The sequence below is a fragment of the Neolamprologus multifasciatus genome, chromosome 1 (assembly GCF_963576455.1).
Source record: "Neolamprologus multifasciatus chromosome 1, fNeoMul1.2, whole genome shotgun sequence".
In the NCBI taxonomy this organism is placed as follows: domain Eukaryota; kingdom Metazoa; phylum Chordata; class Actinopteri; order Cichliformes; family Cichlidae; genus Neolamprologus; species Neolamprologus multifasciatus.
In genome coordinates, this window is record NC_140439.1 from 10,614,414 (window position 1) to 10,629,331 (window position 14,918).

A 14,918-nucleotide genomic window follows, 5' to 3' on the forward strand; every position below is an offset into this window, starting at 1 on the left:
TTATGGCAGTTCAGTTTATTCAGTCATCTGTCTGACAGTCATTTTCAAATAGCCTCAACTTTGAGAGTATGGCCCGTGATTGTCCATTTGAGCTTGGCTTAATATCAAGCATCACTACATTTACAAACTTTCTGTCAATAAATCTGAGATGTGTACCCGATACTGTCAGCAGTGTTTAAGTTTTAGTTGCTTGTGTACTTGGTAATGGAGATCATCAATTGGATAATTTAGGAATACAAGAAGGGATAAACGGCAACATTCGCCAGGCAAAGTGACAGATTTTGGAAGAAAATTGTAACAACTTTATTACAGCTGTGTAATAACTGGGGTTTGAATCCTAGACCCAGAAAATAAGAAGCAGATGTGTCAAACATAAGGCCCAGGGACCAGAATCGGCACAGAAATTTACACCTTTTCATAAGTAAATAATGATTTAAAAAAAAAAAAAAAAAAAAAAAACATGGGACCACAGTTCTAAAAAATATATAATTTTGGGGGGGAAATGACAAAAACTTTGCTTTAAAATTACAGGACAGTCAATGAGCAACACATTTATTTTTCACAATGTAAGCACAAAGATTAATTTAATATAATAATGATAATTTTAAAAAAAACAACAACATACTATTGAAAATGCACTTTTTCAAATTTCAAGATATAATAGGGACTGAATTACAGTTCAACTTCTTTACACTGACAGACAGGGGAGTTTCATTAGTCTGGCCCACAGCTCAAAGTGGGCAAAACAACAGTTTCTAGCTACCATCAAACAACAACAACAACAACAACAACAACAACAACAACAACAGAAGACTGTATTGCTCAATATCATAGACGGCACAAGACACCCCTTACAAGTCTGAACAGTGAAGCCAACGTGAAAGTACCTCAAACCTGTATCCTTCTTAAGGCTACTGGAGGTTATACCTGAAGTTAGAAAAAAAATTTCCCTTTTGGGGAAATTTCTGGACCTCAGAAAACACCTTTCTATTGAGTTCATGGACTCAGTCACTTATTTTGAGATTTATACATTTCAGTCATTCTAAGAGTCAGAGAGGAGGATTACTCTCCTAACTTGTGACTGACAAGTCATTAGCCAATGAGCCAATTTCACAGCAAGCTCATGAATGTCACATCCAGTTTCAAAAACATCCTCATCTCCAGGCTTCAAAACAGGGCTTCACAAACAAATAGGTGGCGTCACATTAGCTACATCCATCTTTTATGCTCTGTGCTAACTACCAGCTGTCAGACAAATAAAGCCTGTGAGATGGGGTGAGATTAGATTGCACAGTACAAAGAGGAGAAACACAGAAAGCCAAAGATGACGACACCGGTGAAAAAGTCTTGTGAGGAACAAAAAATGAAAATGAGGTCCACTGCAAATTAATATGCTAGTTTTGCAATCTTTTTCTGTAAATATATATCTTTAATAGAAATTAGATGTGAACACCATGGGCACATGGCAATGTGATCAGCTAACCTAATCAATGAATGAATCTCATTCATTCCACGTTGTGCTTTCGACAACTGATCCTCTTTATAAACACTGTAACATCCATAACTACAAACAATGTCACAACTTATAGACACCTGGCTGAGAGCTAGCTTAAACTGGCATCGCCTTCAGCGCTGACACCCTATTCTCCTCCATCCAACTGTACAATAGCTGACAGGACAAGCTTTAATCTTTACTTAAATAATGGCCCAGTTTGTGCACCCCCAAAACATTTATTAGAAGATTCTCATTTATTCTTCAGATTATCTATTACCAACTTGTCAAATTTTAAAATGGCCGTTATTAGGCTGAGTAGTATCAAGGCTTAGTAGAATCCAAAGGCAGAGATGGTTGTTTCATCCTAGACTCTTCTGGTTCACACAAAGTGTCCTTGGCCAAGAGAATGAACTCCAAACCAACCCCAAAGCATCCACTGGAGAGTGCATATGTTTGATTGGTAAAGAGCCTACAAAGTACAGACTAAAATGTTTTTCAAAAACTGAAGAAGTCACTTGGATGAGTGATAAAATGTTCCATCCACTAAAAACACAACATCCAGATGAACAGAATTAACTTCCTAGGGTCTTCAAATGGACTAAACTGGTGCTCAGTTAGAGTAGAAAAGTGCTAGTAGAAGTACCATCCTTCTCACACAGATTCAAATACATTTTTATTTCCTTACATTAGACTTGAATTGTCAGTATTTGCCTAATAAACCCCTTTAAAGCACTACACTTGCACTGGAAATCTATATGCATACTGCTACCTGTTTTGTAGCTTATTCCTGGGAAAAAAACAATACAGGCTGTCTCAAGTGAGGCATTCAAGGGCCAGTTAATCTTCAACTACAGCTTGACAGATTTCTATTGCTGTGCGTGTTTGCAAGAAAGACAACGTTGAACTCTCCAGGTCTGTCATTAGCCACAGCCATATAGGTAAAGCTCTGTCTACACAGCTCGCCACGTTGGAGCAAAGTCGAAACAGGTGGTCTTATCCACAACACGCTCATATGTAGGTCACATGTCAAGCATTAGCTATCCAGCGCTAGGCTAAGATTGCAGGTGAGGGGAGTGACTTAGCAGAATCACTACAGTAAAGCTAGGGCACATGGTCAGTAAAGAAAAGAGGTCAATCCAATTAGTTAGATCTCAGAGACACAAACATCAGGACTCAATCTAATCCCGTGCCAGTCCTACAATGTCCATCCACTTCCAAGTCTCCAGGCTTATATTATGAAGTTACTTTGTCATTATGACTATGTTAATAGCATCTGACTCACAGCACACAAAGTCATATCTTTTAGTTCAGCCAGGGTGTGTCCCATGTTACCATTTGCTTGTAACATATACACTTATAACTTAAAAATGAATCCATATTTGCACTTCTGACTTAAAAATTTAGTGCAAATTTAGAAATTAGCCAGGGTCTTTTTGTATGTTTGTACATTTATGTTACCAAGACACTACAAATGAAAGGGGGGGGGGGGGTTACAACAAGAGACAAACACCAAGTGAAATCCTTGTTTGCATGACAGAAAATAAGGAGTAACAAGTGTGCATCCACATCAAAGGGAAAAGTCAGTGTATCAGTGTACCAAGAAGCTGTATTTCTCAGCCTACATCTCTTAATGATTTAAGTCTGGGGTCAGTGAGCAGGAGTCATGAGGAGAACCAAATCTCCACACTTACTAAAGGCACCGCAACACCTCTTCAGAGTCTTTGTTTGGGAGAGTTAATGAGTCATTCACATTACCACAGGCCATTTTCCCAGAGTACAACAATTTATTCTTAGCCTGACAGTGACATTTATCTTCTCACTGGGATGGGCCAGAGGAGATATACAGACCGCTACTGTAGTTCTGGGCCAAGACAGGAAGATGGGGATCAGGAATAAGGAAGATGATGATTTCCCTGTGCATTTCCTGCAATGATAATTTATCATGCACCCAAAAGTCAAATCTTATCTTTGCTTAAACTTTAATTCACCTGTGTATCAAAGCCAAAAGGTGACTTCTTGCCATTTAGCATTTGACTTTCCTCAATTTGGCACACACTAAGCCAAAATACCAGAAAATATGCAGTGCAGGACGTGTCTCGCCAGCATGCTCAATCCATGACTCCGGAGTGACATCCCTCAAGTTTTCTGCTGCGTTCCAGATGTGTGCAGTGCTGGGTTTCATTACACCACATCTGGATACGTGGGAAGCGCGATGACCACAAGCCACAGAAATCACGAGAATCCTGCAGCAGGGGTCACCTGCGAGGATTTATGTAACTGAAGTGAGGAGTGGAGCGCTGCTTCTCAATCTTCATGTAAGAGATTTCACTGATACTCACTGAAACAGGTGGTGCCCCAGAATCTGCTTTTGTAATTAGGAAGGTATGCTAAGATTCACTATTATGGTATGACCTGAATAAACAACATCTAGGTGGCTACAGGCCAACAAAGTCTCGGCAACAAAAGGAAGGACACAGATCATGTATCCTAGGAGTTTTGTTTTTGTTTTCTTTTAGAACCAGAAGAAATAAAACAGGCACTTTAAATCAATTTCACCATATTCTCACACCTGACAATGTGCGTCATCACCATTTCCTAGAGTCTTCGATTGTCCACACAACCATTAAAGACCTCAAAATACAGAATGACTGTGTCTGGCAGTGTGACTATTACGTCAAACAGAATAAAGCTTTTTCTGTCCATCGATATATACATGTGTGGCACACTGATGCAGGTGTAGTCGGGACAGCAGAACAGCTGGAAAGTCTCATAGCAGGTGCTGACTGTGGTGTGTGAGTGTGTACGTGGCCGACGAAGCACCTGCAAACTCTGGCAAACCGCAGCATAAATAAAGAGGCTGTGTGGGACACAAACAGGCACTTTGTTGGGTTGCTGCAGACGTCTGCTGCTGATGAGCGACTAGATGGGTCAAAAAGTGTAATGAGAGAGAAGACATGATAGTGCGCAACACTACAAATGCCCTAAAAATATAAAAAATAAAAATGTAGTTTACTATCCATAATCTAGTACAGATATATTTACATCTGCACCTCTATAACAATCAGCAGATCTAAACGGATGATGGGTAAAAAGTTCAATCTCAACTTTTGTTTCGTTTTGGTGCAGCACAAATAACACTAAGAAGTCAAACAAATCACTGCGAGCCCTTTGTAACTGATGTGCTTCTACCAAACCTCTTTGTAACCTCAGGCCTCTCACTGCTACAGCCAGAGTCAGAAGCAGTATCTTTTTTGTGCACACAAGTTGACAAAGCAGGAACGGTATGTACTCCTCTTATCCCAGCCACTAGTAGCAGTCCTGGTGTATACAGTTTCAGGGAAAAATAGGAGCTTGGCACCAGGATGAGATAAACACAAAGTGAAATGTAACAGCTGGAGCTGTTGGCATTCATTGTCCTACTGAGCAAAAATTCTGCTGTAATAAAGTCTGTGGTTTCTGATTACCGGTTTTCATGTCAAATTTCGTTTCACAAAACTAGCTGAAGAAATAACTTTTAAACACAGATCCCAAAAAATGACAGAATATAGTGCAATTCACTGCTTTCAGTTAACCTAAACCTTATAAAGTTGAGGGAACTTCCTTAAAAGTATAATTTTTTGTGTTCAGCTGCATGAATGTTTACTGATGTTTTAGAAAAACAAAGTACATCCCCATTGTTTGTCATTTTCATGCCACAGAAAAACTCATATAATATATAAAGAAAAAAAGAAGAAAAAAAAAAGAGGAGGGGGGGTTAGCCCGTTGCTAGGTGGTTTCCAGGCAACACAATGGAGTCATAGATAAGAACCTTTAGGAAGTAGCTGTGTGGAGTTGACGGCCAAAGAAACAAACACACGGATATTCTCTATATCATCACAAAAAGGAACGCAATGAATCCTGAAAGTAATGACCGACTATGAAAAGGAAAAAAAAATTGAAAGACTTTAATTTCCTCTTAATTTTAAAACAAATAAGTTATTAACAACAGTTTGGTCCTACCTAAATGAGTCAGATTTTACTCTTGTCTCACTGATTGCAGAGACTCACGGAAGAGAAACTTTTTATATGTAAACGTGGGAACATGAAAATGTCTTGATAAGTTTTTTGTGTATAAATGTGTTCACATAAAAATAATCATATGTATATATGAGATGTGTTACATTTCATATATACATTTTCAGAGTTTCTTTTACTTTCATCGGTGCTTATATTTGGGCTGATTTATTATTTATTTTAATCAATATTGAGGTCTCAATTAATTAACACATCTACTCTAACAAAACCTTGAAATGTAGAAATTTCAGATATTCAAAATACCTTAAAACCTACCATACCGATTAATGACAAAAAGAAGTGGACAAAAAATTTATAGATTTGAAAAACACAACCTTTTCTACAATATCACACTTAAACTTTAACCTCCTAGGACCTGGCGTCTGCATATGTGGACATCACATTTTGGGTTATTTAGACCAAAATACTCAATTTTGCTCTACAAGGGCCTGATATCCACTTACGAGGACATTATACTGCTACTGTTCTATCAAAATTTTAAACAAATATCCTCATATGTGGCTCTCATTTTTCTGAAAAACAAAAGCTAAAATAAATAAATTAATCTGGTAATTCTTTGTTTTTACATTCATCAGGCCCCAATATGCCCAAATATCAAAGAGAAATTAAAAATGCATGCCGTGGAAGAGTTCGGGTCTTAGGAGGTTAAAAGCCCACTAAACATTTGTTCCACTAGCTTCTCAGATGACAAAATGTGAATTGTAACGTAACATGGATATGAGATATTTCCTGATAAGTTGGTGTTATGAGATGACAATTAGAAAGACTACAGAGGGCGGAGGAAGGATGTGATTCGCTGGACAAGATAAGAAACATATCTTATTAAGTCGTGCAGGTAATCTGTCCACCTTTATTATTTTATACATGCAATCAAAGGTAATTGAGCCACTGAGAATAGCCACATGATACAGAAAAGACGACAGAAAAAGTTTACTGATTTGAGATGATTGCAAATATGATGTGTGATGAATCCCACACCATTGGAAAAAACAAAAAGACATGAGCTTACTTTTTGACAACTTTAACTAAAGTCCAGTGAGTATCAGTTGAAAAACACCTTACATGTTACTCGATCAGGAATACAGCCCATGGGCCAATCCCACTGTATAAGCAACCAAACTGGCCAGTATTACACTGTTGACCGTCGTTTAACCTGAATAAAACACACAGCACTGTAACTTTATACTTAACAGCGGGATAGTGCACATGAATGGCGCTCAATCATTCCCATTTCTCTTCTTTTTTTCCACCTCCACAGTCTGAAGAAAACATTTTCAGGGCACAGTAAATCTCACTCAACCCCGCCCAGTTTAGGAGAAGCTGTAATACATACTAATCTACTCGGTATTAGTGGGGGCTCTGGGAAGATTGCATTAAATATGCGAGTGCAGAAGTGTACTGAGGTAGCAGTAAAAGAGATGCTGAGCGGTAAAACTGTTGACCTGAGATGACTCACAGTGGGGTTGTTTCTTTTGGCTGGGAACACAGAGGAGCACAACAGGAGCTCCTGCACTCGCTTGTCCAGAGAGGTCTGGCAAAACCAGCAGCAGTGCCCTGGAGCTCAGGCGCCTTAAAGTGTCCCTGAAGCACTTTACTTGCATACACACCATTAGCTGTGTTCCTTCAGTGATGCCCTGTGACATCTCCTTGGTCTCAGAGAGCTGATAATGTTCAGTCAGAGAGGTCGGTTTGAGGTAATCCCAGCACTCTCCCTCTTGACCCTCAGCAGACAGCTGAGCTCATATTAAACTCACTTTTGACAAGTGCAAGTAAAATAGCCATGACTCCTTGGTTCTTTCAGGCATTTAGTCTCTGAAACAGAACTGCTGTCTTGTATCAATATCATGAAAAGACCAATCATAGATCCAAATTGCTTTACTGTATAAACATTGTACAGGTATCCTTCAGATTTTTTAAGAAGTCCATTCTAAAGAGGACGTGACAGAGATGGAACATAAACAGTAATATGCCAAAACAGTTAAAAAGCAATAATGCTGTTTAACTGGAGGTGTTAAGCCTATCTGACATTTTTATACCTACTTCAGACATCACTCCCCTAAAGCCTAAAGGCCTGATAGGTTTACATTTAGATTAAAAGCTTGTTTGGGAATTAAACTACAGATGACATTTGACCACCAGTAACCAACAGTACAACCAAAGTACAGATACATTTTTGAAAAAGAAAAGAAAGAAAGGAAGATGGATCCTCAGCATTCATCTACCCAGGATGCATTAGACACAAAAGCTGAGAGGAAAGGTAAAACTATTATGTAGCACTTGCTGACCTCAGTTTTGTGCACTAACCTATCATTACTGATGAGTACCCCTGAACAAATGTAGAACAAGCAGACAAGAGCTAATAGACTTTAATATAATACTTCACCTTCACCCAGAGCAAATCATGTAACACTGAATTTGTAAAACAGGTGGTCAAAACTTCCATACCATACACAGTGCCACCATGGAGACAAAGAGGAAGACACACCAAACTATTTCAAACAGTGAATTCCTATACGCAAGTAAACAGGAATTTAAGGCTTACTGTCAACTCAGTCATGGCGCGAGAAGGTAAAAAACGTCAGGAATGACAGACAGCAGATAAGCACAAAATCAACACTAGGTGAAGCATTTGTCCCATTTCATGCATGCTTGTATTTATCTTCAATCTCTCGGGTCAAATGAAGTCCAAAGCTGTCGAGGGCAGTGTGAGTAAAATACATTTATTCCCCCTTCAACGTCTAACCGAAATTTGAAGGCTGTCATAGCTCTAACTGCCTTCATTTTAAAGGTTATTTACAATGAACCAAAACACAAGCTGTGTTTATCTAACTGGAATAACATGTCCTGACAGAGTGCGTTTTCATCTCCTTCTCAGTTATATTAATTGAAACAGTTGAGGGACAGAGCTTGTCATGATCTTAACACGTAACCGCAGCTGCTGGCTGGTTTCCAGACCGACCCCCTTTGTAAGTGATATCCTGTATCACGAGTTTAAAAAAGAAAATGGAAAAAACTGTCTCTCTAGCTCGGGGTGGTTTTGTCCTTCAACTGACAGTCAGTAGAAAATGTCTGTGTGCTCTGCCTTGTATAGTATTCATTTACTTTAGGGTGATGCCTGAGCACTGTCCTGGTCTTTTAAATGAGTCATTCCTAAATGACCTGGCCCAAGTGTGAGGGGAAATGACTACGTTTTTACTTTTGTCAGAGTAAATGAAAGCAAAAGTTACCACCACTAAAAAACACATTGCAAGGAAATTAAAGTCGCTCACCGGCGAACACTTTTTTCTTACTTGATGGTCTGTAAACCTGTGATCTGTGTTAGTAAAGCGCTCTATACTGCTCATACAAGCAATCATACACGTCACCACTCTGTGAATTGCCGTAATCCACCACATTATCTTAGATTTGTATTTGACAAACCACCACGTGTGGTCCATTTTTCCATTGTTATTTTTCAAATCATTCGATTCTATTAAAAAAAACTTTCTACTTGAATTTGCTTGTTTGGAATTTCTTAAACCTAAATTCTGATTTACACTGGCATGACATAAGAAAAACTGGATTTCCCTCCATACCAGCTTAAACCAGAATCATTATAATGGAGACATTTGGCAGTCACAAAATCCTGAACTGAGGTCTGTTGAAATATACTGTCACCACAAAAATTGTGGGAGCAGAGGGATAACTTCCAGGAGGAAAATGAAAAAAAACAAAACTTTTTATAACCTTATTTGGGGTAAAAGCAGCAATGGTTTCAAAAGCTTTTTAATGAAATTTTATGGTTGAGTTAATTTAGGTTACTACCTCAAAATAGATGCTCAACAAAGAGCTGCTGAGTGTCAAGAAAAAGGCTTCCAGAAGACTGTTTAAATTTTCTAAACAGATTAGCAAAACTGTAAATTATCCATCACGTATTTGGGAGTGTGAAGGAAAGGTCAGTCAAGAAATTGAAAGAATAATCAAAAGAGGTTAGGTGTGCAACTAAAAATACCTAAAATGCAACCCAACTTCCAAAGAGATGTAGCCTTTTACAGTCTGTCTCAAGGAGAGATGAGGAGCAGCTGCAGTGGCGCTCCTGAAGAAGCACAAACAGACTGATAACCACCAAACCGACAGGCAGTGTTAAGGTAAATGTCAAGTTTACGTTTAAAATTCTTTACATTAAGCTGATAGCCCATTAACACCAACAGAAGCTAAAACTCTAACATGGATTTTATTTCCACAACAAAACAAAAAAAAAATCATGTGCTTGTGTTTTTTCTTAAAAGACAAGCTTAAAAGAAATGAGATAAATTATCCCTTTGAGGCGACTTTGTTTGATGTTCCTTCCGCCCTTCCTTCTGCCTCTTTGCAGTAGCGCTGCACCTACAGTCTCTGCATTAATCACCAGCAGGCAGATATGCAATCTTACTGTGCAAACAATTAAAGGCTGCTCCTCTGCACTTAAAACTATTCACTCACGTTGCCGTGTTGTGGATTAACTCAACATGCTTACACATTAACCCCAGAGTTGCACAAATGAATGGCATTCCTTAGAGCTGCCTTGCTTAAACACAGGGTAATGAATGTGGTGTAAAGCTACTTGTTGCATGACTTGTTGTTTTGCTCGTCACCTTTGAAGTTGGCTTCTAATCTACTACTGTCAATTTGACTTAGCTTTGATAGTGTTGGAAACAAATTACCATGTGGGGAGAGACTTTAAAAATACGCACAATGCTTAACAAATTTATTCGACCACCACCCAAAGTAAGGTTTATGCCACAGCAGGCTTAGATTAAGAGTAAAACTATTTTTTTATGTTTATGTAATGGTTCATCTAACAGCATGCGCAAGCACTTTAATCAAAATTATCTTGCTATAATGATCCATTGTATCTATACATGTACCCGATGTGTGCAATTATAAATTATTATAAATCTCAATTTATATTTTTTTATTCATTCTCCACTTACATTTGTTTCCTGTGTCACGTTTGGGGTACATCACCTGTACGTAAGGGTCACCAAAATTGAATTTTGTCAAAGACGGCACTGAACACGGCATCAAGAATCTGAAAAAGTCCCGCGGGCCTCATATTTTAATGCTAAAATTTAATTGCTATTGTTTTTCATGATTTTCAAATTTACCTTTTTACAAAACAGGCTTAAAAAACAAAAAAAAACAAACAAAAAAAAAAGCAAAGCGCACAAATATCTTTTGATTAACTTGTCAATCTGCAGTTATTAACAGAAACATCAATATTAAGCTTCATCAATTTCTGACTTCCTTCTAATTTCTAAAAATATAAGCATTTTCTTGTTTTTATGATACATGACCTAATGTATTTGTTAAACACTGTATAAAGTGAATAAACTTGAATATTTTAATTCAAGTTGTTTGACAGACAATTTAACAAGGTCATACAGTCAAGCTGGTTATACTGCGATGAGGAAATACTAAAATATGTCAGGAAACATTGCTCTGAACATTGTGAGTGTAAACAGCAGGTGATCAGGTAATGTGACAATGAGTAATATGACCTCTCATTAAATACAACTACAGACTAGAAACGTGCATACAGATGAAGGGTGTTATACAACTTTTTAGGAATTTAGATCATTTTGAGAGATATGAAAACTATGTGCAGTTGTGAACTTGTCAAAGACTATCGAATGGTATGCATTGCATACCAGTGGCGTATCCCTCAAGAAGAAACAGAGTACAATGCCTTTCTATGTCTTAAGTGAGATAATTGTGTCCTTCTTAACCTTTGGCTGGGCCTCTACCTTGAAACAATAAATCCAGTGTGCTGGTCAAAAGAAAGAAAAATCAAAAACTACAACTGAAGCACTGATAGGCTACTGACTGTTTGCAGATAGAGCTCCTCTGTGCACTAATATAATCCCCACACAGCTGGACTAAACGTGCAATAAACCTCTGTTTGAGGGCATACACAACTGCAGGCCAACCAGTTGTGGCTAACCAGTGTTGTGTAACTGATGTTAAAAACCACAAAGAAACTCACATTCACTTCCAGCCATTTTGAGTATATGGGCAAAAATCAACAGGCCAACAGAATTTGAGAAAAAAAAAAAAAAGTGGAAATGGTAACCGTTAAATATTACCTACAGACGTTCTTCTCCCAGTTTCAGCTAAAGTCAAAGTCAACCAGGCTGCTTTATTAACCAGAGCCATCAAGTTTTTAGGTGAGGAAAAGTTACGTTTTAAGTCGTCAGTTCAAGGACGAGAGAATCTCGGAGAATCAATTTAAACTGCAAAGCTAACAGAGACATGATCAGGAGAGCTGAAGCCTGTATGCAAAACAGGTATTTAATAACACACTTCAACTCCAGTGTTATAGAAGCTTTTTTAAAATTGTTTTATGACATAATCAAAAAATTGTACCATGACGTCTGATCTTCTAGGGTGGGGGGGATCAAGTCTCAAATTATCCATTTTGTGTTTCTACGAACCAGCACAACGGTAAAACAATGGCGTGGCTCCGCTGTCCGCTTGTTTGTTTTGCATATTAACCTTTCACAAAAGCTCAAGATTTTCAAAATAAACTAAATCGTGAAAGAGTATGCAGAGTGTTTACGGATGAGAAGCGTTAGGTGCTAAAAAAATAAACCTTAGACTCAAACGTTAGAACAGGCTTTCTAGAGCATGCTGTGTAATAAATACAAAGAAAACGTCTAAAAATGTATAGTTTCATGCATTGGTTAAAAGCCTGAAATCCAGGTACACAGCGCCCAGCCCAAGTCGAGCTGCCCAAGATTCAAAGAATTTACAGAAAATGTTAAATTTTTGTGATTTATATCGTTATCGGGATGATAGATGTCTTATCTCGGGATATGAGATTTTGGTCATATCGCACAGCCCTAACTCCCATATAGGAGTCTCACAGAGTAAAATAGACAATAAAGCACAGTATGCTTTTGGGTGTGGCTAGCTTGCAACTGAAAAACAATGAAGGTTTCTCAATTAGTTCCACCCCTTATGGTTTCAAAAAAACAAAAATGGTGTCCGCCAAACATGCTAAACTCGAGGCTTTAAACAGAACTTAAACAAATGGGTGACAGAATTCCTGTTCCTCTTATGTATACATTGCATGACTGAAACCCAGTGACTGTATGTTTTGCTTACCTCCAATACTGGCCCCGCCCCCAAGATGATCTGCTCCACTCCACTAGCAAAACCCTTCTGACTGAGAGCAGTCAGATGATGAATGAGGAAGTTTGTGCTTTGCGTTTTCCCAGAGCCGCTCTCCCCAGATATAACAATGCATTGATTCCTCTGTCTCTGCAGCATGGCGTGGTAAGCCACATCCGCCACGGCGTAAATATGTGGCTCCAAATCTCCCAGTGTATGATTATCATACATCTTCACATACTTCGGGTTATAGATGGGCAGGAATTTGAAGGGGTTAATGACGATGAGGATGCTTCCAACGTAAGTGTAGATCTTTTCCTGGCGGAAGCGCGAGCGCAGGTTGTCCAGCAGCGTGCGCTCGTTGAGCTCTGGCAGGCAGCACATATCTGCGTGGTCACCCTGAGATTCAGGCTGTGGCAGCAGTCCACGCTCCATCAGGCGCCTGCGCTCCTGTGTGACCTGCAGCCACATCTGAAGGCTGCCGCCATAGTGAATCGAGCCATCCAGATTCTTCTCCCTTAGCAGGAAGCGGTAATCCTCGCCACCTGACAGCGGCCGGTGCTCTAGTGCGATACGGGGCCAGAGCATCATCCTCTGCACGGGACAGTCGTTGGGGTTCAGAATCCATTCTTCACCTCCAAATTCTTTCACCTCAGCCAGAACATAAAACTTGGAGCGGTCCAACTTGAGCCGTTCAATGACACGTTCAATGGCTTCAGCGGCTGTGGTGGTCTTGCGGGCGCTGATTGGGCAGTAGATTGTGCCTTCTGCCAGGGCGCCTGGGTAGATGCGCACGGTTAACTCTGAGTTCTCGAAGCGTGGCCGACGACCCAGGGTGCCCATGCCACCAACGCCATCACGAGCACTCATGGTGGATCAGGAGCTCCCATTAGCAGCAGCCCGGCACTGGCATGTTCTTAACTGTGTCGGAGGATCCACCAATTCAAGACATTACCACTGCAAAAGAAAGAACAAAAGGTTGATTTTAAAAAAATAACAACTTGATAGCTTGATCAGCCATTTTTCTTCTAAATCAACAGCCAGACTTATTTATTTATCATGACAAAAGACATGAAAAAATAAACTTCTGTTCAACTCATCATAGCAGACTTAAGCTAACATCAACAAGTACAAATGCATTTTTTAAACTCCTGGAAGCTTTGAGAACGTCTCTGGGCTAAAACTGAAATGAACCTTCGAAAATCTAGTGAGTTAAGGCCACGCATTTCAGCGCAGCTCTCTGCAATCTGCCCGATTACAAAATCTGGCAGATTATGACACAAAGACCATGTGCTGTTATGTAATCTGCCAGTGGGCCAAATTTTTTTCCTGGATCCTGACATGTATACTCATAGAAAGGAGAGGCCATGAGGATCTACAGGATTACCATTAGCACACACCCACACTGCCGAGCACACACACATAAGCTCTTGCCAGCAGCTGCCATCCTCTTTACTCTATGCACAATCACGCCATTCACAAGTTCCCGCTTTAATACACAGCAGAGGGGCATCACGGGGCGAGCAGAGGCCACGGAGAGACGAGGACAGGAAAAGAGCTGGAATTAATGACCAAGCCGCTAAGCAAAGACCACACCTGATAGAATCAATGAACCTAAAGTTGCTCTTGAAAGGTCAAACATCCGTGTACTCTTATATAATAAAACTAAAAAATACAGCAACCTTTTGAAACAAATGATAAGAGTTCATATGCACACTACTGTGTTCAGGTACAATCAAGCATTGCAAGAATACAGTGATAGGATGTAACATCTGCTTTTAAAAAACAAAACAGAGCGCTGGAGGCAAACTGTAGATTTTTGTTCATGTTCAGACTTGCAGTAAACAAACCTCATAATTACTTGGCAAATATGATCATTTATGCCATATAAGACTGAAATTTTAAAAAATTAATTAAGAACAAGGGAGACAGATTTTTTTGGTATGCGTGTCTACCAACCACATCTGAAGCCTCATCTAACTATGGCAACATTACAGTCTTGTGTGTCATCACACCCACACCCATCCACACCCACATATTAATTCATAAAAGCAGTTTACATATAGAACGTTATTTAATAAAATTGGTAATATGCTCATCTAAAATTCGACATCCCAGGAATATTCATGTAGCTTGATAGTAAACTGAATGTGTCCAGACTCATAATATAAAGACTTGGCAAGAATCAAAGTTGATTTAACTGTTACAGTGGTCACAA

General features: G+C 39.2%; 1 protein-coding gene across 10 annotated transcripts in view; it reads right to left on the reverse strand.

Annotated features, from left to right (window-relative positions):
* The window catches only part of myo9aa (myosin IXAa), a 95,659-nt gene that overhangs the window by 61,649 nt on the left and 19,092 nt on the right, over positions 1-14,918 (reverse strand). For all 10 annotated transcript variants that reach the window (XM_085166372.1, XM_085166409.1, XM_085166400.1 and 7 more), the window contains exon 2: positions 12,695-13,657. In XM_085166372.1, coding sequence (XP_085022498.1) covers positions 12,695-13,570 — 876 coding nt within the window. In that variant the 5' untranslated portion in view covers positions 13,571-13,657. The remainder of the gene's footprint in view (positions 1-12,694; positions 13,658-14,918) is intronic.